Raw genomic sequence first — 24,429 nt, 5'->3', positions numbered from 1 at the left:
AAAAATGTTTCTTCCTAACCTGAACCTGGTCTGAGGTCTGGGCAACGTTTAGGTTAGGTGTAGGTCGGATTTTCTCAGGTAAAAACATACCCATCTATGTCATTTTAATTTTAAGATGTAAACCGGTGTAAAGTGTAAACAAACCAAAAATCCTGAACACGGCCCTGATGCAGATAACTAATTGAATCAATTGAAAAACGTATACGAAAACATTTTACTCAACGTAACAAAACATCAAGGACCAGTTTGAATCACATATAAACTTTCGCTAGAAATAAAATACGTATTACAAAAAACACATCAGTTGGGAACATTTTCACTAACACTATTCTGCGTTTCCATCATTTGTTGTTGAATTTTATTTGCTTCCTCTATTTTTCGTTGAGTGAATTCAGGTTGAATTTCCATGTATAGTTTCATTATTTTATGATTCACATTAATATGCTTTTGAGCGCAATGATCAACGCACCATATCTGCAAAAAGGAAATTTGTCACAATCAATTGATTCACAAGCACTTAAATCATCTCATAAACCAAGTTACCAACTTCATCACTGGATCTTTCTCGGTCACTTAATATGTTGGTACAGTGTAAGAAGCAATTCTCTGTCATCTTGTTGTAAATTTGAAGGAAGTCTTTGAACTAAACACAGGAACAAGTAGAAGTGAACGATTAATTGCATATAAATGAGACGATGTGATAATACATCTAGTTTCACATCTCGATCCTAAATTGAATTGTGTATCAATCAAGATATACTTACATTTCTTAGAGCTGCAGTGTCCATTTTACGCAAATTATTTCATCTATTGGAATTTCTTCACTTATAGTTGATTACTTTATTATTTACACAGAAGACTTCAGTTCTAAATGGACGATAACATTTTATTTTAGCTCAATGCGAATAACTTATGCTTTTGATTCAAGCGGAAAAACAGAAGACGAAACGGGAAAACAGTTATCACTATTTTCCATTCCCTTTTTTGCGGTGATAAAAAAATGATACAATTTTTCATCGATTGTTGTGGTAGTTGTGGTATATTTTTACGTATGATTGTACCACTTTGCGTCCCACTGCGCTCATTCAACCAATCAAAGGTGTAGCCTTCAGCTTTGTGCTTTTCATGTTAATCAATGATAGGAATCTGAATTTATCTTTCTGAAAATTTTTCTTTTTTTTAGGAATAAAAAATCAGGAAACATTATTATTTCAGAAAATTGAATTTAGTAACGAGAAATCTACTTGCAATGGTATGTATTAAATTTTCTTTCCTTGAGATGTTTTTCATACGTTTTATTCTGATGTTTATTTTACGTGGTAATTTTTTTGCTGCTCACTGATAGTAATCTGCCAACTTGATGAAAAATGAAAGATAAATTTTCATCATCGGAAAAGAAAACTGCAGGGAAAGCTTAGCTTGAGTTGGTTCCTTCTTCTATTTCGGGGTTTGAATTATTTTTCAAATCGGTGAAGTCGGGTTAAAGTTAAATTAAGCAGTTCAAAGTTTCGTACATTCAGTAGAAGAGTAATAAATTGATCTCCTGATACGAAATTCAATTTGAATTCTTTTAAATGTGATGTAAGTAAGTTTGTTATTTTTCCGTTTTCCATGTTACAATTCGAGTAACTTTTCGCGATATGTAATTGTTCAATACAGTTTTTTGAAAGACGATCTCGTCATTGGAATTCCCATGTATCAATCTTGTGAATGTAAAATCATCTCATGTATTTTTTTCCTTATCAATCTTATGGATTTTATTAATCGGTGTTTTATGATAATTGCTTTATTTCTCCCTTATTTTTTATTACATGTTTTCAAATTGTGTTTCTAGAGTCAAATATATCACGTATTATATGATGGCAACAGTTAGCCCAACAGTGGAAAGAAATTTGCATGAAATGTTAAGAGATGCTCCAATGATGAACGATAGTAGTAACGCTGTTCATTCTGGATTCACTAATCCTCAAATTCCAAAGCCAGCTAAGAATCATGGTAAGAATTTGAAGTCGAATAGTTTCCTATCGAAGAAATTTTCGACGACTATTAAGATCTGCCTAATTTTGTGTGCTTTTGTTTTTTCAGCTGCCCAGGAACAAAACGTTGTTTCACCTGCCGGTAGTAAAGAAGGTGGACAGAAGTTTCCACTCACTAAAATTGAAACCATTAAATGCTGGGGTGTGTCTACCTACAAATGCACACGTCAACTAATGTACGAAAAACTTGGGAAAACATCTCGTACGATCGATAAAGGTAAATATTCTAAAATTCCACAATATCATATGCGTTCATATTCTCTGTAGTTTCACATTGTTTTGTTACGCTTTGTATAATAGACTTGGAAACTCAAATCGAATATTTAAGAGATACTCAGAAAAAGTACGCAAATTTGTTGAAATTGACGAGATTGCTTTCTACTCATTTTTACCATGTTGTGCAAACACAGGTACGTGATATTGTAATCAAATTCAATTAGATAATCTTCATGAATTGATGGATTGTATGTGCTAGACATGTGTGCGTATGATTTGATTTTATTTACTTTACAAAGTATCTGAATTCCTGAACAACTGATAATGAATCCTATTTTGGGCACCATCTGTTTTTTTCGAATTCATTTTTTTATTACTTAGGAAAATTTTCATTTCATTCACATTGATAGTTATTATTGTATCATTTTTCTGATCATTATGAACTCTGTTTAGTTCATATGTATTCGTTAAACATTTACTACATGTTTGCTATGAAGTAATTCACAAAATATGTATTCTAGCAAGCTTTAGCTGAAGCCTTTTCCGAGTTGAGCCAAAAATCGCCAGAATTACAAGACGAATTTAACTCGAATTCTGAAACGCAACGAAGCTTGTCGAAAAATGGTGAATTGTTACTAAATGCTCTGAATTTTTTCCTATCTTCTATTAATACTCTTTGTAACAAGACTATCGAAGATACATTAATGACTGTTCGTCAATACGAAGCAGCAAGGTAAAATATTCTTCAATTTTTTTTTCTACTCAAATATAACTTTTCATCTACATCCTAACTTTCCATTCTAATTTTGCTCACTCGTGTATTCATAATCATCGACGCAAGCGGCTATTAAATTGAATTGTAATTACTTTCTCGTAAATAACAGAATTAACTTCAAACAAAAGCGGTTACTATGGTTATAGATCAATATTATATCTTTTACTAGTGGACTTTTTTCGGTTACCGGTTAGCGTTATTATTTAGGAAAACGTTTCCATTATTATTTTTTCAAGTTTTGCGAAATTATTTTCTTAAATTTATTTTCCCATCATCATCTGCAAAAAGTTTAAAACTCCATTACTAAGAGTAAATTTTCTGCAGGATTGAATACGATGCTTATCGTATGGATTTGGAAGCACTGGCTCAAACACCCAGATGTGACGCTAATACAGCAAGAATCGACGATGCCCAACTTAATTATCAAAAATATAAAGAAGAATTTGAAAGACTTAGGAATGATGTTGAAATTAAATTCAAGTTTCTCGAAGAAAACCGGGTATAATTTCTATAATTTAATACATTGTTCGTGTACTTATAACTATGGAGAACAATTACCGAATGTTTCATTTTCGCAGATAAAAGTAATGCGAAAACAACTTTCGCTCTTGAATAGCGCTGTCTCCGCGTATTTTTCTGGTAATCAACAGGCTCTTGAATCAACGATGAAGAATTTTTGTATCAAGTACAATAATAGTAAAACTTCTCCGATTTCGAATTCATCATGGTTAGAAAATTAGCATCAATTAAATTAAAGTTCGTGCGAATTTTTACTAATCGTTCGTGTTTTTTTTTCAGAATTGGTTGATGAGAAGATGAATTTGGTGAACTTGATGATTAAAAAGTTTTTTCGAGTACTTAGCTCATCTGAATATATTCTTGAAGAATTCAACGATTAATTAATATGCATATCTGTGTGCAAGAGGAAAAATTCAATTTGTTCTGAATTTAAGAAAACAGGGTTGTGTCTTGATTTCAGTGTTACCTATAAATCTATTTTTGCTATTTTGGCTTTTTTAAAAGTGTAAATTTTTAATTTATATTACCTATTTTGATATCAACGATTCTCGACTAAAATTTACTAAAATGATATATTGACTATTTACTCATCGTACTGTTACATTTTTATGAAATCTTATCGCCACAGATTGTAAAATAACAGCTCGAATTTGACTTGATTGATTGATTCTTTTTTGTGAAATTGTTTACATCTTTAATGTACATATGTCATTGTGTTTTCTAGTCTCAAAACTAATGACTGAATTTATTCGGTACGTTTTTTCCCTCAATCGTAAGTAACTTGTATATCTTATGATTCCAAATTATCGTTTGTTTAACGCGACCAAAATACGCTTTTGCTTCATATTATTTTATCATAGAGTAAGGCATGATTTTCATTTTTTTTTACGTTTATTACTTTATCCAATTGTTTGTATCGTACTCTTTTGTCGTTTTATTAATTATCCTTTTGTTGAATAATTCCATCAAATATCTTAAATGTGAAACATTATGTGATTATTACCTAAAAAAGTTCGCTAATTATTGAAGTTTAGCTTATTGATTGAATAAAACCAAAGAATTGTGTAAATAATATTCTCTTTCTGTTTGACTTTATAGCTTCCCAATAAACATTTGAATTGAAACATTCCATTGTATATCATTTAACCTCGTGACGTAACATTGTCGTATTTTTTCAGTTACCTTAATCATTTTTTTTTCTATCAGTATAGGTGCTTTTTTATTTCTCATCAATTTGTAGAGCTTCTTTGTTATCGTATTTTCGTTCATACCTTACCTACCTACCTACTGTACGTATCTACGTATTATTAAATATGTATTACCAAAATATCGTCATTGATGATGAATTTGTTTCATTTTTTTGAAGGGGGCGAGAAATTGGAGAACTGTGTTTAAGAAGGCATTTATCCATACTTTTTGATGGGTAGTCAAATTCAGAACAACTATGAGTGAGGTGGTATATACCGGCCCCTGTGATGATTAAGATAGAGAACTCAACTTACACGTCAACACGTGGTTTGAAATGTCAGTATGATTGGGACGAAAATTAAATTATGCATTGCTCATTGAAGAAGGTCTTTAAGATCGTTATTCATGTGTTTGTTCTCAAATGGGCAATGGACATGCCTAGTTGAATTGGCCAATTGTAATCAGAAGTACTAGCAATGGCAAATAAGCATATTGAAAAAGTTTTAGAAATTTTTCGAATGAGATAACAATTGAAAAATCTGATCACCTACTAAATTTGGGCAGGAGAAGGGACAAAAAATTGTGTTATCAAATCAAAAGGATGCTGTATAAAGCATAGACTTTGATGTTTAATATCATACTAGTTTACTTGTATGTACTTATAAGTTATAAATAATTTACTCAAAACAAAAATCAAAAAATTTCAAAATGATGAAGTTCTCTGAAAAAAGTTTCCAGAAATTAAAAATGTAGATACTCGTACAATAAAATTTTACATACTTACTCGTAATAATTGTAAGCTAGATAGAGCAACTGTGATCATTTTCGTTGAAAAATGTTTTGTTCCAACAATAATGATCAAGCATTGCATTGGTAGAGTTATTCGCCTTCAAAAAATATGTGGGCAACCAATCTGCCATTTTTATTCAGCTATACTGCTATAGGTAGTGCTATAAATGCAGAACGCTAACAAATCAAGTGATTCGACGTAGGTTAGGTAGTAGGTCTAGATACCCGTAAAATTATTCTATTTACCTATGTTTGTATGTACATCTAGATTTAATGATGTACCTACTCGTCTATGGTATGTATGAGAACAAGAAATCAAAAATTCCCTATATTCAAGCACAATTAGGTACCTATAAGACTAATTTGAGTGTTGAAAAAAAACTCATTAAAAAACTGTCTGCAGGCAAGTGACCAGTGACAGCGACAACATCGCAACGATATCTTTGAGAAAAGTATATTTTTTTCGAGCACTTGGATGAAATCTTAATGTAAGATCAAACAAATTCGAATTTCAGCATCTATGTTTTGCCGTAATAAACATTTTCCGTCGAGTGTATTTATTTATCAATCATTAAGATAGAACATTTAGGAATAAGTATAGATAAATGCAAAGACGGGTGTGTGCCGATTACGGTACTATTGCCAATATCGTACATTCTGTCTAATGTCTAGCTCCATATACTTTCACTGCTTTCTCCTTTGTTATAACATCCAAACTCAAATATTATGCAGATATGTTGTTGCACGCATATAACTTATAGTTTCGACGCATTCTAGTTGACCTCTTCAAGGTTTAAATTGATAAATTGAAACTAGCGCTGTAGAAGCAGTTTATAATGAATCATTAAATTTATACCAGTTCATTAATCGCACTTGAAAACCTCAATTCCGGTTAAATAAGGAAGCAATAGCCAACCATTGCCTAGCCATTTGCAATTATGTTAAATCCGTCTACAGCTAGGATCCGACAACTGTGTTACGTCTTTACAACCATTATGATTGTTATTCACGTATTAATATGTACCACAACAAAATGTAGAACGTTGATGGATTATGGTATATTTTTTTGTTTTCTGGCTCTGAAATTTCCACTTATTTTTATTATAGGTAGGTAAGTAAAAGTATACACCACTACCGCTAGAACAATGAATGCTTATCTAGGTATTTGTGTCACTCGCAGTCGGATGAAATTATGTACCTACCTGCGATAAAGTGGGTAGAAAATTTTTTCTGATTCGCATCTGTTGTTATCCGTAGTGTTTTAAACAAGTAGGTGTCTTTATTCGAGCTCAATGCCCGGTTAATAGATCGCCTTCATTTTTATTCTTCGAGAACCTTAACATTATGGGCGTGTAAAGGAGGCACATATAGGAAAAGCGAGAGTGTTTTTCTGCTGATGCATACCTTAACGCGGTCTATGACTTGCGAGCAAACAGCAAAACCAAATGCCGATGACTCAACACGTGCTTTGGCGGTGCGGTCGGTACCTACAAAATTGCATAATTTTTATAATATAATCACGAAGATGAGTATTTCATTGTTGAAGCGTATTTTATTGTCACTAAATAGTATGCGAGGTAGATTAAAAATTCGCCCACCATCGTTCTTCATTTTTCGCCAACCATGTTGATTTGAGCTGGAAACTGAAAGGAAGTAAATATGGAACATAGTTGCTTCTTTTACACGTTGATTTGCGTAAAAACTAGGCTAATAATTAGCGATCTAGCGCTATAGAATAGGTATCTGGCAAGTATGAGTTGTGGTTAGGAAGAACGGAAGAAGAAGATGCACTCATTGTTTACTTTTCCTGGTATAATACCTAGTATTCAGGTTCATGGCAACGTTTAATAAATGTCTAAACGAAAAAATTACTGAATAATTTCAACGGTTTGAATAAAATTTCATACTTTATAAATCATCAGATACAAATGCAGATAAACAGAACTTTCACTTCGATTATACCTTTTTTTTTCATTTCTTTTTGTCCGCTTCTCTATACTTCTGTAGTCTGCAACTTTTGATTCATAAGAACTTTGCTACTTTTCTAACTAATGGCGATGGCCGATGGGAAGGTGGGATATTGTATTGTGAACTTCTGAGTGCTGATAATACGGTACTTAATCTAAATCTAAATCCAAATCCAAATCCGCTGGTACCTAACTGGGTACTGAGTAGCTACATATGTCAATGTATGTTGTATGCGAAGATGCAGAACTGCATTGCAGATACCTAGACGTACCTCTTATCTACCCTTAGCTACAAATTACAATTTAATGCAAGAAGCACGTAGTTGAATTGAATTAAAATTCCAATGATACATTATGCAGTCATTACATTCGATTGTCTTACCCATCAAGAATTAATTTAGAATTTCGAAATGAATCAACAGATAGTTGACGATGTGACTTTTTTTAGCACGTGGTTGCCTTTCCGTTGATCTTCGAGTTCTTGCAAGTTTATTTCTTATCATTTTACTTGTTGTTTGTAAACACAATGCGTCATCATCAACAACAACAACAACAATTACGGAGGTTCTGTTATCTTTTTTTTTATCAAGGAAATGGAATTTCGAATTTTTCAAAAAAATGGTCTTAATGACGCTAAATATTGATTTTGTCGAGTCTAAAGTGCAATATTCAAATGGCATTCGTCGTACAATGATGCAGCTCCTTCATATTTCGATACACGTGAACTATGCTGCAGACTCGAGAATCGAGATTGACGGAGTTCAACGTAAAATAATCGAGTAGCATGGCAAAGGTGACCTCGCAGGTAAGCTCTATTATTAAAAAATTATAAAGATTTAATCATTTTACATAGTACGCTAAACGTATTCATTGTAAAAGATTGCAAAACGTTAAAATTCAACGTTTTGTACTTAGAAGGTGCATACATGTTATAATAGCGAGCATTACAGGTACCCAGGTTTGCTTGGCTACATGTTGGTATTCTTATATAATAGCATTTCAATAATTACCCACGAGTAAATTATACATATTTGTAGATTATTTGTTTCTTGTTGACAGTAAAGAAGAAAGATGCGGTGAGAAAAAAGACCTCGTTTAAACGTCATCTATTCAAATATGTCCGGTTGGTCTTGACTGAATTTCCAAACGCCAGATTCTACGAGTACGTTTTTCTTTTTCGAAATACAGTTATTTTAGATACCACTGATCTAAAGCTGAATCATAATCATAAAATTTTCAAGTAGGTCTCATAATGCTTACCGGCTTACCTAAAATTTTGGCACACACACCTTAAAAGCATTTCTTTCCTAATCTTTTAACGAGTTTGAAACATTGTTGAATAGTAATCACACATTACACCTATTTTAAATGAGCATGCTATTGAAATGTTATCCATACGATTATACGTTGAGCAATTATTATCAGTTGATAATGCGGCATTTACCGAAAGAGTTATTTATATCAGTTGATAATTATGTTTTGTGTTGAAAACCATCATTTTCGTTTGCATGAACGGGCTTGGCTTCGGCTTTGAGAATTGAGAGTGGTAAGTGTCGTTGGAATATTAATAATTTTGTATTGTAGTATTCTACCAGCCTAATTTACATGCTTGTTAATTACCTAATTAATTCCGATTAATAAAATTATCATTCGGTTTCATGTAGAGAACTGCTGAATGAAAAATTCAAGCATGAATTTTCAATCGCCGTTATGAATCTTTATGTAACAGGTTAGTGTTAACGTTACACAACACACGTTCGTATGTGTACGATTCTAGCATGATTATCGTTGAAAATTCACGAACGCAAATTTTAAAATGTGTTAAAAATTTCAATCGTGTCATCTGCAGCGGTAATTTCTTTTGCAAATATTGAAAAATCAGGTTTGTTGACATGTTTCTGGTATGCATTTTTAAGATAAATACGGTGTGGGATGATAACGTTTGAAAATGACGCCTGTTTTGTTACGTTTTGTATAAATCTCCGAGTTATTAATTAATTTTTCTCGTATAGTTTGTTTTGTTACTTTTATATTTGGCTGTATGTATGTCGGAAGAGACTCTCAAAAATATAGTAATATCGATCCTCGATCGAGAGGGAAATGACCTCTAGAGTGAAATTTGCCGCTAATTTGCGCAGCTGACGAATATATAGGAGTAAAAAGATGAATAGCGACGGAGAAGTCTCTCGTCTTCTTACGTCAGTTCAGTACCTTACCTACCTGTAAATTCTTAAATATATGTAATTCGATTTGGTTGAATTTTTTAGCCAGTTTATTTGTGTTGTACCATGAAGCATCTTTTATCAAATACCTACTTATTATTATCATTTTTTTTTATCTATCATTGCAGGTTCTCTATGAAATGTGCAGCACATAATGACCACAACGCGATTATCTGTTAACTAATAATACGATTTATTACACAGTTGGTACCTTGGAACATATTTGAAAGCATGAATGTCGCTAAAATAATATTATCGGCGGGTTTGTTGAAACCGAAATGCAATTTCAAGATCTATAAGAGCAAAATCTATTCGAAGAATGGTTTCGCGACATCGTCTGTTTTTTGCCATCCCGTTCAACCATTCAAATTAACCGATATCGGCGAAGGTATCAAGGAAGTTACTGTAAAGCAGTGGTTCGTCAAACCGTCTCAAAATGTTCAACAGTTCGATGACTTATGCGAGGTAGAGAGTGATAAAGCTTCGGTTGTTTTGACCAGCCGGTACGATGGCGAAGTGAAGAAACTGTATTACAACGAAGGTGACATTGCTCCGGTCGGATCGATTTTGTTGGATATACAAACGTCGGAAGATGCCGTAAATATAGAAATTACCGAAGAGAAAAAAATTCAAACCGTTGTTCGAGTCGAAGAAGTCAACAAGATCGAGACGGTTTCGTTGCCGAAGCCGAGTACCGATAGAGTGGAAGAATTCGTTGATATTCAAGAACAAGTATTAGATGACGTAACCGGTGCTACTAAACCTCTTGCTACGCCTGCTGTTAGACGAATCGCCAAAGAGTACAACGTCGACATTAATATGTTAAAAGGTACCGGTAAAGGAGGTCGTGTTAGTAAAGAAGACATACTGAATTACATCAACCAACCGCAACCGGCGCAAAACCCTACCGAAATACGTACCGGTCGTGAAATTATCTCGGGGTATAAAAAGACCATGGTGAAAACTATGACCGAATCTAATAAGATTCCAAGTTTGACTTTTTGCGACGAAATAGACGTCACCGAATTGCAATCAATTCGTAAAAATATTCTCGTACCGACGCTGCAAAAAGAAAACATCAAAATTACATTGTTAGCTTTTCTGGTAAAAGCAATATCGCTATCGTTGCATAAGTATCCGATTTTGAATTCAATTTTTCACGTGGACAGTAACGAAATCGAGTATTTAGATTACCATAATATCGGCATAGCGATAGACACCGAACGTGGATTAGTCGTACCGAATATTAAAAATGCGCATAATCTGAATATCAAGTCTGTAGCCAAAGAGATAGAAAGACTGCAAATTGCGGCCATCAAAAACGAACTAACGTTGAAAGATACAGCCGGCGGTACGTTTACCATTTCTAATATCGGATCAATCGGCGGTACGGTCACGAAACCGTTGATATTACCACCTCAAGTGGCCATAGTAGGTGTCGGTCGGATACAACTATTGCCCAGGTTCGATGAAAACGATCAAATTAAGAAGGCTTCCGTGATCAATGTTAGCTGGGCGGCCGATCATAGAATTATCGACGGGGGTACCATTGCCAGATTTTCCAACTCTGTGAAAGCGTACTTGGAAAAACCAACGCTTTTCATTGCCGATGCGTAATATCTGGCCGACCGCCGGACCGGAAATCTCTCTTGGATGGATTGCTCGTATTGAATATTGATAGTGATTTGTGTATTATGTTTAGTTTACGAGACACGAAGTTGACTTGATATGCATTTATCATTTATATTTTTACTATGTTTTTTTCTTCATGTTTTGTAAAGTAGGTATATTTATGTTATTTGATTATTTTTTGTTTCTGTTTTGAATTCATTTTGATAGACTAAATCGTTACGAATTGCTTATGTTTTGGTTTTTTATTCGTTTTATTCATTTTCAGTTCTTAAGCCTCATCATATACTCGTATATTATGTTCGTGCCGAAATTATGTTGCAGGGCTGGGCAGCGTCTAGATTTGAGAATTTTTGTCATTTGACCTTTGAGCTAATCGTCGATCAAGATTCAAATTTACTGATTTTGAAAATTTCGAGATTCTAAAAAACGTCGTTGAAATTTCACTTTTGATGTCCCCTGAAAGTTCTAATCCTTTAGTTCAAATTTCATATTATACTCTCTTGCGATTTTTCTGCTCTATTCTTTTGAGTTTCTATGCCCAGAATTTCGATTCGAATTTTCATCTCTGCATCTATCATTTAGGATGGAAACCAGATCGTCAGATTGTAACGTTTGGATATGATCAATTTTATTTGAAATGATTTTTTCAAAACAAACAACTGCTGAAACATTTTTTTTTAAATTCAACTTCGCAATAATTGTCTTAAACAGTTTTAAAAATTGGAATTTTGTATTTTTTTTTTTTTTTTTTTTTTTTTAATATCCTAGAATCGAAAAGTTTATTTGAATTTAAACATTTTTGATTGTCGAAAAAATCAAATAGGTATTCAATTTTTTAAACTTGTTTTTAAAAATTTACTTTTCAACGAGTAAACTTGATTTTTTAAAATGTTTTGCAGAATATTTTGGAAAACAAACACCCCAAAATATTAAATTTCCTGTTTTGTTTTTTCATCTTTTTTTTTTTAATTATTGAAACAAGCATTTTTGAAAATTTGATTACAAATTTTTTCAAAAAATAGAGAAAATGATTGAAAATTTTTAATGGTTCATTTTACCAAATAGCAATTTTTTGAAAGGATGACTTTAAGTACATTCCAATATTGTTTCTTTCTTTCGTTCTGCATTTTCAAATCAATTTTGCTTACAGTACCCTTGTTTTGGTTTGCATTTTTTTTATAATTTAGGTAGGTACTTAGGTATCAAGTTTTCTCAGTATTTTTGAAAGAAATTAATAAACGATACTTTGAAGTACAAAACATTGTTCCAATCCAGTTACTATTTCAATGTAATATTGCCAATACTTTCTCATGTCGATGCCGAATTTTTCTCTCGTCATTGAGGATGGGGTGAGGAAGGGGGGTTGGAGAATCAAACTTGATGTGCATTTGTAAATGATTTTCGAAAAAAAGCTCCAAAATGATAAGTAAAAAGATATTCCAAATTTTAATTTCTTGGTAACTGATTTCAACCGATGCGATCCATCAATGACCATTTCGCGAACAATAAAAATTCCCAAATAATCCCCGCTCCCCTTAATGAATTTTTCCCCAAAAAATTAATTTCCAAATGTGAGGATTTCTTGCAAGTTTAGCTAAAAAACAAAACTTTTAGGTTATTCCGACAAAAACGAGACTTTCCTGTTATTTTTGTGAAGAAGTAGGTAGGTTACATAGGATTATTTTGCAATTGTGGCAAACAAAAAGTAGGAATAGCTCTCAGATAAATAATGACAAGAAAAAAACCTTTTTGGGATTTTGGTAAAAAACAAACTCTGGAAATTTTGGCCAAAAAAAGTTTTTTTTTCGGCAGATTTGACAACAAATTTTTTGTTTACCTTTACATGATTTTTTTTTAGCATGACTTACTGAAAGTTTTTTTTTGCAATTTTGGCAAATAACAAAAACCCCAATTTTGTTGCGTTCAAAATGACCTGTCACTATAGTTTAAGATTCAAGACTGTTTCATGTGTAAAACTGTAAAAGACTAAAAGTTCATAATTTTTCCCGAATTGATGCCTTTTTTTTTCTTTTTTTCAAAAATACCTTGATCACGGTCGTTTGTTTTCTGTCATCTTGGATAGTTATTTTTTGGTTCAAAAATGTCTCAGTTTACCAATTTTTTACCTCTCATTTTCATGTTTGTTTTACATATTTCAGTATCTTGAATGCACAAAAATTATTAATGCGCAGTATATATTCCAATATACATACTTTGCTTTTATATCTCAAAGAAAATCACCTATTTATGCCATAAAAGGGTATTGTTTTAATATGTAAGTATTTCAAACAATGGATTCTTATTATAATATAATTCAAAATATTTATTCAATTCCGAACAATTGTGTATAACGTATAAACTTGTGGGTACAGACTTCAGATGTTTGTTGCTTACCTACAAACTACTCCTTTGCTGTTAGTTTACTGAATCTTTCATGCCTACTTTCCTGTAGCAGACTTTACCACCCAGACATAGTACCATTTTTATAAAATACCTGTACCAATGCATCCGAACACAAGCGCAAGAAACTCCAAGAATCGGATGAATAAATGAATTATTATTCAATATTCAATACTACAAGGTACATAAGCATTATAGAGGCTCGAGTACGATCGAAAATGCATTTATGTTGGCACATACTCGTAGTTCTTGGTTGTATTGATGATGGGTCACTCACTCCGGATTCATGTGACTGGTAACTATATTTGCTGACATTCCTGTATACATAGATCTGAACTATTGTTTATTTACTATTCACATTGTGTTTTCAGTAGATATAACTTATGTTAATGACCTATGCAAGATATTTATCATTATCGTCAATCAATTCGTGTGTAGCAAAGTGGCCACGAGCAAGTTGGTGTTAATAAGCCGAGTCAGGCGTCCTTGTATGTGTGTGGACGTGGTCGTCGGAAATCGCTCCGAGAAAACCCCTTTATGGTGTTAAAAATAGGGCTCAACCAATATAGGTATAAAATCGTTTGAAATTTTCACGCTGGGTACTTTGTTCCGATGCCGATGGTTAATTAATTTGTTGTAACAACGACGGTGCTGCCAAGTGTTCGTTATAATTTCATAAGAGTTTTATTAAACGATCATAAAAATCGTAATCCATTTTTTTTTTTACGTGATACCTACTGATACTTACTTGCTGCATAAAAGCGAAACTACCTAACGAATTCCAAAATTATTCCATATGGTACACCTACCTTATATCACATACCTACGTACTTCCGTAAATTATGGAGATTTTTGTTTTTCTTTATCAATAATTAAGTTATTTTTGAATATTATTTTTGCTCCAGCTCGTACAGGTAACACTCGCGGAGCGATGGAATAATTATTCAGTAATAACCGTTATAAATATGTATAAAAAAACACATTTTATTTTATGCGTGTGTGTCTGCGTATGTAGTGTACATACATATTACTTGCAAATATGATATGCATGCTTCGTATCGTAATACACAAAAACGTAAGTTATTGTAGATTTTTATGTCGCTTTATTATGTATTCTTGATTCATCACGTTCCGAAGTAATTTTACTTTGGGAATCGTATACCTATCCTATAGGCTATAGACGGGTTTATGGTCTAAGAAGTATGAGTAAGTGATGTTTTTTTTCATGATTCGAATTTTGGCAACTTGATGAGGTCTTCTAATGCCAACGACACTGAATATATGAGCATATTTTAAAGATAACTGTTCTTTTCCTCTTTTCTATTTTTTCTACTCTCATCGGTTTCGAGTCGTAATTTAAATTCGTTCTTCTTTGAAAAAGAAATTGAAAATGCAAATACGAGTGCTTGTGCTTTTGTTGACAGAATCAACAAATTTACTCGTACCTGAGGAAGACATTGGGTACGTATGAGGAAGGGAGAGGGCAAGAAGCTATAATTATGACAGATGATATTCTGAAGAAAAAAAATAAAGGAAAATAGGTGAATCGTAAGATTAATCTAGGAAGTCCTTTATTCAAATTGTTACCTACCTTGGTGTATTTTTTCGATCTGCAAGTTACATACAGGGTGCCCAAAAATATCGAGCACCACTAAAAAAGTTTTCTAATATAATACTTTGGTTGGTCACAGTGAATGATAATAATGATAGCACATGATTGGTTGTTGGACTGGAGAGATAACATTCCACCAATCATATGCATCTATTTCACGTTGCCAACCTATATTTTTAATGAAAAACTTTCTTAGGGGTGCTCGATATTTCTGGGCACCCTGTAGGTACGTATAATATAGGGTGTCCAACGGTCTGGCTAATTCTTAAAGTCGTACTTTATGTCCTGATTTTCGCTTGTGCGTCTAAAAAGTCCTCTTTTTTGTATTCATTTGTTTCCAATCAGACTTTTCAAAACTTCCCATTTTGCAAACGAAGATTCGCAAAAATTTACTTTTTGAAAATATTAATCCATTAAAAAGTGTAAGTACAATAAAAACGTTGTTTTAATGTTTTAAGTAATAAAACGTAACTTTTTCACTATTTCAAAAATATTACCCTTTTTTTCAAAGCTATATTTTCCAAAGAATCACTTTGCATATTTTTTTACGTAGAACAATACGTTAAAAGATAATGATAAAAATTTCATTAAAAGCGTTCAAAATAAGTTGAAAATTTAAAAAAAAATGGAAAACTGAAATATTAAAAGTATTTTACCCCCTCCCCTCCATTCAAAAAAAATAAGAATATCCAAAAACATTCGAAAAGCGAAAAATCTGCTTCGTACAATTTTGACTCCTCTCCCCTCCTCGCTAAAAAGTTTTTAAGTGTTTGCAAATTATCATATCCCCCATTTTGACCAAGCCCGCCTTTTCATTCTGTTAGGTATTATACTTCGTTTGAATATTTCAAAAAAATACTCTTATCTTTTTACGTAGGTAACGATATTTTGGTGTCAAAAAAATTAAAAAATGTTTTCATTCGAACTTGAGAAAAAGTCTACAAGATCTACCTGTTGGAGAAAGGCCAGCTCAATAAAATTCGAGAACACTCAAAACATTTTTTCAAATCAAAAACACGAAAAAAAATTGTTTAATTCAAAGAAACTAAAATGTCAAAATGTTTGAAAAGCTTTTTAAAAAATAATTTGAAAAATATTTTTTTCCAAGTGAAAAAAATGAAAAATTAGGGTTTTTAAAATAAGAAAAATAACTGACGAGAGAACCTCTGATTCACTCAGTCACCAAATTTACTCATTTTATTCGCCTAAGGGAAGCTTTCAAAAAAAGTTCTAGCTTCCCAAATGGAAAATTAAAGGTTTTGAGTTTTCCAAACCTCATTTCTAGTCTCTCATTTGGATTAATCACGTCAAGAGGTTCGAATTTGGTGAATAGGAAAATATGAGGTTTATTTTCTACGGGTGCCGAATTTTTCGAAAATCATTGTAAAATTTCGAAAAATACACTTTTTTGCTGGTGTTGAAAATTTACACTCTCAAAACACGTTGGTATTTGGAATGAGACTTGGGAAGAAGATCCTCAAAGTTGCAGCTTTCTAATCGAACATTTTGAGACGTTGTGCCATTTTTTTGAAAAAACATTGAACCTAAAAAATTTCGTTTTTCTCACTCATATTTTAAAGTGTCCATCAAAGCATGTTAATTGATACTTGGGCTAAAAAAAAGGTCCTCAGAATTTTAGCAGTCCAATGGCATATTTTGTGATTTTGGGGCATTGATTTGAATACAGTTTAGGTCACAAAAATACATTTTTTTTCTCAGTTGTGTTGAAAGTGATCCTAAAAACGTGTTGGTGGTTAGTACATGACCTATAAAGAAGAAATTTCTAAAGTCGTAGGTCGTAGTTGCTCCATGGCATATTTTGTGATTTTGAATATTTTCTTGAAAAAAATTTAGCATCCAGAAATACCATTTTTCCATTCAAGTATGTCAAAATTAACCCCAATGCATTGCCAAGGAAGGTGAAGAGGGAACTCGCTCCCCATACAGATGAAAATTTGTTGTAAATATAAAACATGACAAAAGAAGTGCTCTTTTGCCTTTTGAACAAATTTTCTCGATTTTTTTTTTACTTTTATGCAATAATTGCTGCGCAATAATTATGAAATTTTTTCCTAAAATCCTGTGAAATTTCGTCTTTTTTTATCTAAAAATTTGTTTTCATTTCCCCTTGAGAAACACCCGGCTGCGCCTCATTTATTAAGCTTCTAAATGTTGCATTCCGAGCTTTTTTTTCAATTCAATTTAGCTCACTGTACAGTGTACAGAGTTTAATTCGATTTTTGCTCAATTTTAATCAATTTCTTCATCAGTTCTTGTTGGTTTTTAGTAATTTTTCTGCCAATTTCACTGTTTTTTTTTCAAATTCAATAATATTTGATATCAATTTTTTGCCTTTCAACTTCTCTTTTACAATTTTACAAATTTTTGAATGATTTTTGAAAAATTTTGTCGTGTTTTCTGTTTTTTAAATTTGTTATCTATTGATGTTACTTGATCAATTTTCATATTAATTTTTGCTAAATTTCACTCAAAATTTTATTGAACTTCTATAAATTTTTGGTAATTTTCAACAGATAATATTATTATTTTGTTTACGTAGATATTTGTTTGTGGTAAGTAGGTAAGTTATAAAGAAAATACACAATACAAGTGTTTCCAGAAAACAACGTTTGTTAGGAAAAAAAAATTTAATCCTGCAAATGCAAATTTCAAATTTGAAAATAAAGAAATTGAAAATCTTGCAGAAGATTTCTAGACAGCTGGAGCTGGAAAACGTGAAAACTGAAAAGCGAATTGAGGGGAGAGGGGGGTTCAAAAGTAAATGATTAATTTTTCAAAACCCTTAATAACCGGAAAACGAGAAATCAATGCGGGTGGCTAACTGAAAATTTGAATTCTCATGACCTTCTATCGAATTAACCAGCTCAAAACTTGAACGGTTTCCATTTTGAGTATAACCTCGTCTTTTTGAGTAAAATCAACGTTGGATTTCCCATTGCCAATTCTTGCTGTACGAAGTACCGGATTGATTTTTGTTTGAAGGAAATTGAAAATGATTGATAATCGTATTATTTCGAAAAGGTGGAATGAAAATGAAAAATTTTCACCGCATCAGCGGCGTTTGCACAAAATCCATGGTAGAAGAGGTTGCAAAGTTGCTCGCCAAGAGAGAGCTGAAGGAAGAAGGTTTAGAGTAAGTAAAAAGGTGCAACACCAAGGCAGCTATTAGGTACATAGATGGTATAAAAAAGGAGGTGTAGCGGTTGGCAGATCTTCAGTGCTGCTGAGACATAAAGTGAAAAGAAATATACCAAAGTTGTTCTTCCACTTCTAATGTATGAAGGTGCTTCTGGTGTCTTACGTTGATTATTTTATTCGTTCTTTTCTATTCGTCTCGTTGTTCGTTGGTGTGGATTAATTGGTTTCGTGTCGTTAACCATATCAGTTCGATTATTCGATAAACCATGACGGCTTTTTCGCCAACTACTTGTGTATTCGTATTATCGGTAATAGCTGCTGGTATGTATTGAAATTCACGTTTTTATTATATAATAATTCGCAGAACTTTCTAATCATGTAGAAAAATTTATGGGAAAATTTACAATTTTTCCTATAGAAGATTATTTTTGTACAGTGATTTTTCATAATTTGCACCTTTAATTGTAGATATTTCCTTATTAACTGTTTTCTGTTACTTTACCTACCTACTCGATCTTTGGGGAGGATTGCATCTTCATGTTTGAAAATTCTGCCGGTATTTGAATTGAAATGATGCTTCCAAATGTAATTTGAATTTTGAAATACTTGACTGGTGCACTTTTTTTAATTTGGTTCTACCTATTTATTCTTTTAACAATTTTTTTCTGTCATCAAATGACAAGTACAATGAAAAAAAAAATGCAATTTTATAATTTTCTCAAATTATTTCAATACGATAAATTTATCATGATTTTTCTTCATATTCGATGAAAATGAAAAGAAAAATTGTCCCCGAAAGAACTCTATCGTAAAATACAATAGGTAAATAATCCAAACCATCGATAATGTTTATGCGGAAGTTTATCTTTTCTGCGGCTTAGTTTTTCCTATGTTTAGAAAGTACCTCCAATATTCGAGTGTTTCGTCATTATAAACCGCGTCTAGAAGTGATAAATGTCGTATTTTAGTGTATTTTATTATCGCAAATTCATCTTCAGTTCATTCGAGTTATGTGCGCATGATTTGCGAAAATTTTCATTCCAAATTGATAATAGATTGATGGTACTTTACTTTACCTACAGTGTAAATACGGTCGTAAAATCCATAATGTGAATGAAAGGACAAAAATCTGGAACAGTAAATGAGTTATTTCTATTGATCTAGATACGTGCAGAAAATTCTCAACGAACTGGTTCAAAACAAAATACCTCGTCTAAGTTGTATATCCTTTAATGTCTTTATGACTCTGAATCGGTGTTACCGTTATTAAAATTTAGATCAACTTTGAACTTTTCTATACTCTATACATGTCGAGAGTTCTTCTAACTCGAGATTTATAAGTCAAATTGTGCACTCTTTTATCAATATTCTAGTGTAAAATTCGTTTGCATAAAGGTCAGTTCAACTCGTGATAATAATGTAATGTTTGATTTTTGCCTCTAATTAAGAAGCTATGGGCCCTGAGTATCGTGATCCTATAGCATATAGGTGGGGTTTTCATTTTACCATCATCGTGATTTTGCTAAATCATAAACATTTTTCATTTTTATAATAAATTAATTAACATCTCGAGTAAATTGGTCAACTGTGAATCGAATGATTATATCTTCTTATTGTTTATATTTATTTTCCATGACTTTTCTAGAAGGTTTTTTTTCATGCAGTATTAAAATATTACCATCATTAGATAGGTTCGGGTTTATCGTAGGTCTACGAGTACGTAGAGTCGAGATAAGAAATGTAATCATTACAATGGTAAATTATATTCTTTCACCGAATTGGTAGGTATGGTAATAATTATTCTAAACCTGAATAATATTTTATAGTCTAATTAGTCGACATGCGGTGTAATTGTGACAATGTATCATGGTTTCGTTTTCTTATATATTGGTTAGATAGGATTTAGGAACACAACACGATGTCGCCGCAATGCATTCTTGTTTGTGTATGAGTTGATCATTTTACACGCATCATTAATTTGAATTTTTTTTCTCACCAAAAATGTACCTACATAATCTTAGAGGGGTTTCCGACGTTCTTATGGTAAATATATAGGTATAAGTCAATCCTTAAATGTGTAAAAGTGTTGATCAAGTGGTCTTTTCTCGATGAAATAATTGCGTAATGAAAATTTTCCGTTTTGGTGATCAAATGCAAATGAGATGCTTAATAATGATAAGTTTTTTTTGATTTTTTTTTTGTGCATATTAACGTATTGAAACTAAGATTATCTTGATGAACTTTTGAAGATGAACGAGAAAAGTTTTTGACCTACAACGAAATAGTCCATCTTCAAAATTGAAGGAGATATGATTTAAAAATTTGAATTTTCAAATGAGCTAAAAAAAATTTTTTGTTTTCAAAAACTGTCCTGGATTGATGTTCAAAACTAGAAGACAAATTAAGTTTCTTTTAAACATAAAATTTTTTATATAATTTTCAATTATTGCTTTAATTTTGGAATTATAGACCATTTCGATTGAGAATATTTCTTGATTACCTTCTAAAATCATTTCAGATTTCATTCTTGAAATTTTCATTTTCGAGTATTTCAAAATATTTTGGTGAAGGGAGAGTTGAGAAGTGGATATTCTCTGAAGTAAAATTACCCCTACTTACAGTTGCTAAGTCACGTGATCATTGTACATAAACATAAGTATTGATTTAGAAGATCAAAATAGGAACAAATAGAACTCATTTGAGGATCTCGTGTTTTGAGAAACCAATTTAATTCAGCATCTCATGCCATGAGCCTTTTATTGAAATGCTTCCACTTCTATTTTTTGTAAATAAAGGTTAAAAGATTCATTACAATGAAGCTTTCATCTGCTGATCTTTCGATCAGATTTGAAAAATTATGGCTTCGCCTTCTGATGCATCGAAACTTGATTTTTTATGTTTAAAACTTTCCTCTTCCAGAAGGAATTCCATTTTTGTTGTGAGAATTTTGAGAGAAAAGGAACTTTGAAGACTTGAACTTGAACTGTGGGTGGTCTTTTTATTTCTAATTTGGTGAATCAGCATTTGCGGAATAAATTTCAGCCGTGCTATTTCTCATTTTTAACGGAGTATGAATCTAAAATCTATGAATGGTATCCTCGAATAATTTTCCTGAGAATCGTCATGTTTCATTGGACTTGAAAGTGCCCAATTTTATCTCGATAAACGAAAAAATTTTTAGAATAAATTTTTTAAATTCTCTTCCTCATCTAGAAGAATTCTGAATCATTTTCTTCAGATTCAGAGCATATTTTGTACGTACTTTCTATCTCTTTCTACTAACCTACCTTCTCACACAGAGATTTTAAATAAAACATATGCATAAAATTTCACACCTTTGGACTTCGAACAAATTTGATAAATGTAGGTTAGTACAAGTGCTCTATATCTCATGGTCATCGCATTTGGCACATTTCGTTTTCGAATTTGACAAAAGAAATTTCGTAGGGGTAGGTGGTGATGGTAGGGGAGGGGTGAATTAAAAATTTGTGTAATATATGAGGGTTGTAGATTTCGAATCTGACAACTTTTTTTTTGGTTGGGGTGTATGGAAAAAGAGGGATTTGAAATTTGAGTCGTATAAGCGTATAATACATATATTTCAACGTTAAAATGGGGGTTTTTTAAGGGGGGGGGGGTTGGAAGAAGGAAGCAGAATTTGACACCCTATAGATTCGATCCGTAAGAATATTCGAAAAAAAATTATTATTGCCAGAAAAATCAAGAAAAACAATTTTTCTTGTCATTTTAACGAAAAGTCAACATTATTTTTTGAAAATTCCAACATTTCTGCAGCAAAAAACTATGATAGGTACATTTTTTTGACTATGAGACTTGAATTTTTTCTGTAGGTATGTCTGACTTTTTGTTGCAGAAAAACTGAAAAGTTTGATTACGTAGGTACCTGACCTACTATAATTTCCAAATCTTATTGAAATATTTCAAAGCTTAACATTTTTTCTCAATTTGAATTCCGAGCTAAAAATATGTGTTACTTTTGTTTTTAAAAATCAAAGTTAAGTATAGAGAAATCATACGAGACGCATCAGGCACGATTTTATGGCTTTTTATTGAAATCCCTATTTTATAATCTTTGAAACTTTAGAAAAAGGCTGCATCATCTGTAAATTTTTTTTTGTCAATTTCCGAATCGTAGCTGTTCAAATCAAATTCTGATACCATAATCCCATTCACGAATACGTATAATACTCTTCTTAAAATACATTGGTAAATAATAAACAATACCTTTCAATTTCAAAACACGAAGGCCAAAACTTTCACACTTCCTATCAATACTCGTTGAAATCTATTACAAAATATTTACTAGCTTGGCCATAAATTTCACTATAACTTTTCAAAAATACATAATACTCGTACGTTTCAAAGGTCTCGAAGGCTAAAACTTTTACATTTCTTGGCATGCCTATCTGTGACATTACGAAATATTTATTAGCTCAACTCTGCTAGATACCTGTATAGGTACCTACTATACAGTTGGTCATCAATCGAACATTACAAACGAACGATTTGAAACGAAATTTTTTCGAGTATTTGTATCACCTCGTGAACTTAATCGTATATATGTACCTGTAAAAATACCTACTTTCGAAAGGTTAAGAGCAAACAATAATGAAAACTCGACGATAATACCTCTATAGGTATAAGGTATACAGGTTCATTATACTATTTAATTCGTCGTGATGATTACATAACTAAATCAATGTCAATGGTTTTGTCTCGATCGTTTTACATACGCAATACTTCATCGTATACTATTTCAACTTTTCCGGAGGGTTAATCGAAAGTTTACACATACCTATGCTGGGTATTTTTAAATGCACCATTTAGTACCTATAGGTATATGTGCTATAATAATGTAGGCATTTGAACTAATTACACTTGTCGAATTATGTAATGAAATATGGGTAATGAGTTTCTTTCGTGGTGTTGGCAAATTTGTATAGGTGATTCTGGAATTCCTCGAAATAGAAAAAAAAAGACGTGAACTGGATGTCATTGAAATCATCTGTTTTATAAAATACCTGTTAATTAGTTACGTATGCGTACCTATCTGTGGCGATGATGCATTTTTGAGACAGTTTTTTTTTTCTTTTAAGACTCGTTATTTTTATGATGTGGTAGGTATTTTATGTCGTGTAAAATATTTCAATTTTTTTTCTGGTTTTCGATGAGAGATGTATACCTATATGTAGTATGTGGATACATATATGATACGTATCCTTGAAAGAGAAGATGGTCTTGTCGACAATTGCTGAACTCATCGTAGAACAGCACACAGGTATTTTCGTCTCACGCTATAGCATATCTGCACAAAATACGGCGGACAATTGGAAGTTTTAAAGTAGTGCTTGCACGCATGGATGGGTTATGTCAGTCACGCTTCACCGCTTACATCTCCATTCCATTGTTAATATTATGCGTTGATGCGGCCAGTGGTAGTTTACTGACACTTCCCTAAGAATGAGGAAACCGTTTAGATGTGATTACCATTATTAAAATATATGTGTAATTCGGAATACCTCTGCATATATGTGGTAAAATAAGACGATAATGCCCGCGACACGAGTGCATTTGGTCACCTCGAGGCTCCGACGAACTTTTATGGCTCTCTGTCCACTTTCCATTTTAATTACTTTTCAATTCGTGATTAAATTGTATAAACGCCAAATATAAATTTAATATTCGTTATCACGGGTGAATGCCCAAATAGATATTTCTCTTATGAAGTAATCCGAGACGTACCTCTACCTTTACTTATGCCGGCCACTGCTGCCGTTGCCCCGTTGTTGTTGTTGGTGATGTGATTATAAATTCAAAGTCAAACGTCTCTTTTCGTAATAAATCTATTCATTAACGGGTTATGTCATTCTCTCAAGTTGAATTATTTTTCAGC

General features: G+C 32.2%; 4 protein-coding genes across 10 annotated transcripts in view; 3 read left to right on the top strand and 1 right to left on the bottom strand.

The window, feature by feature from the left end:
- Positions 1 to 200: 200 nt before the first annotated feature.
- LOC135831409 (mitochondrial import inner membrane translocase subunit Tim10 B) lies at positions 201 to 938 on the bottom strand. The gene is made up of 3 exons (XM_065343863.1): positions 765 to 938; positions 548 to 643; positions 201 to 474 (listed from the first exon to the last, which is right to left on the bottom strand). Exons 1-3 carry the CDS (start codon positions 786 to 788, stop codon positions 301 to 303), a joined length of 294 nt encoding a protein of 97 aa, XP_065199935.1. The 5' UTR covers positions 789 to 938; the 3' UTR covers positions 201 to 300.
- Positions 939 to 1,112: 174 nt separating this feature from the next.
- Arfip (ADP ribosylation factor interacting protein arfaptin) lies at positions 1,113 to 4,670 on the top strand. Of its 3 annotated transcripts, none has more exons than XM_065343861.1 (9): positions 1,138 to 1,252; positions 1,346 to 1,585; positions 1,835 to 1,995; positions 2,086 to 2,253; positions 2,337 to 2,446; positions 2,774 to 2,985; positions 3,352 to 3,526; positions 3,606 to 3,754; positions 3,826 to 4,670. In XM_065343861.1, coding segments are annotated over exons 3-9 (954 nt in total). In that variant the 5' UTR covers positions 1,138 to 1,252; positions 1,346 to 1,585; positions 1,835 to 1,856; the 3' UTR covers positions 3,827 to 4,670. The 3 variants fall into 3 exon arrangements, with proteins under 3 accessions (XP_065199934.1, XP_065199933.1, XP_065199932.1); XM_065343860.1 differs by having other exon boundaries at positions 1,150 to 1,252; positions 1,346 to 1,581; XM_065343862.1 differs by lacking the exon at positions 1,346 to 1,585 and having other exon boundaries at positions 1,113 to 1,252.
- Positions 4,671 to 8,130: 3,460 nt separating this feature from the next.
- On the top strand, positions 8,131 to 11,574 carry Dbct (Dihydrolipoamide branched chain transacylase E2). Of its 4 annotated transcripts, none has more exons than XM_065343852.1 (3): positions 8,131 to 8,295; positions 8,550 to 8,652; positions 9,841 to 11,574. In XM_065343852.1, exon 3 carries the CDS (start codon positions 9,944 to 9,946, stop codon positions 11,327 to 11,329), a length of 1,386 nt encoding a protein of 461 aa, XP_065199924.1. In that variant the 5' UTR covers positions 8,131 to 8,295; positions 8,550 to 8,652; positions 9,841 to 9,943; the 3' UTR covers positions 11,330 to 11,574. The 4 variants fall into 4 exon arrangements, with proteins under 4 accessions (XP_065199924.1, XP_065199921.1, XP_065199920.1 ...); XM_065343849.1 differs by lacking the exons at positions 8,131 to 8,295; positions 8,550 to 8,652 and adding exons at positions 8,792 to 9,036; positions 9,155 to 9,219; XM_065343848.1 differs by lacking the exons at positions 8,131 to 8,295; positions 8,550 to 8,652 and adding an exon at positions 8,792 to 9,036.
- Positions 11,575 to 18,573: 6,999 nt separating this feature from the next.
- Positions 18,574 to 24,429, top strand: part of Gasp (Chitin binding Peritrophin-A domain-containing protein Gasp) — a 33,340-nt gene continuing 27,484 nt past the window's right edge. The window contains exon 1 of one of the 2 annotated variants that reach the window (XM_065343847.1): positions 18,574 to 18,836. In XM_065343847.1, the coding sequence (XP_065199919.1) occupies positions 18,782 to 18,836 (55 nt within the window). In that variant the 5' untranslated portion in view covers positions 18,574 to 18,781. The remainder of the gene's footprint in view (positions 18,837 to 24,429) is intronic. The other variant, XM_065343846.1, reaches the window with a different exon arrangement.

This window comes from Planococcus citri, chromosome 1 (genome assembly GCF_950023065.1).
Source record: "Planococcus citri chromosome 1, ihPlaCitr1.1, whole genome shotgun sequence".
NCBI lineage: Eukaryota > Metazoa > Arthropoda > Insecta > Hemiptera > Pseudococcidae > Planococcus > Planococcus citri.
Note: the sequence above shows the minus strand (reverse complement) of the source record. Positions and strands in the feature narration are given on the sequence as shown.

Excerpts from the sequence above, each read along its gene's own strand:
- LOC135831409 (XM_065343863.1), bottom strand. The coding sequence starts at position 788 with ATGGACACTGCAGCTCTAAGAAAT. Across the intron at positions 644-764 it reads ACACTGCAGCTCTAAGAAAT|TTCAAAGACTTCCTTCAAAT; the intron begins GTAAGTATATCT and ends TCCTGTGTTTAG. Across the intron at positions 475-547 it reads GAGAAAGATCCAGTGATGAA|ATATGGTGCGTTGATCATTG; the intron begins GTTGGTAACTTG and ends TCCTTTTTGCAG.
- Arfip (XM_065343862.1), top strand. The coding sequence starts at position 1,857 with ATGATGGCAACAGTTAGCCCAACAGTGGAAAGAAATTTGCATGAAATG. Across the intron at positions 2,254-2,336 it reads ATCTCGTACGATCGATAAAG|ACTTGGAAACTCAAATCGAA; the intron begins GTAAATATTCTA and ends TTTGTATAATAG. Across the intron at positions 2,447-2,773 it reads ACCATGTTGTGCAAACACAG|CAAGCTTTAGCTGAAGCCTT; the intron begins GTACGTGATATT and ends TATGTATTCTAG.
- Dbct (XM_065343852.1), top strand. The coding sequence starts at position 9,944 with ATGAATGTCGCTAAAATAATATTATCGGCGGGTTTGTTGAAACCGAAA.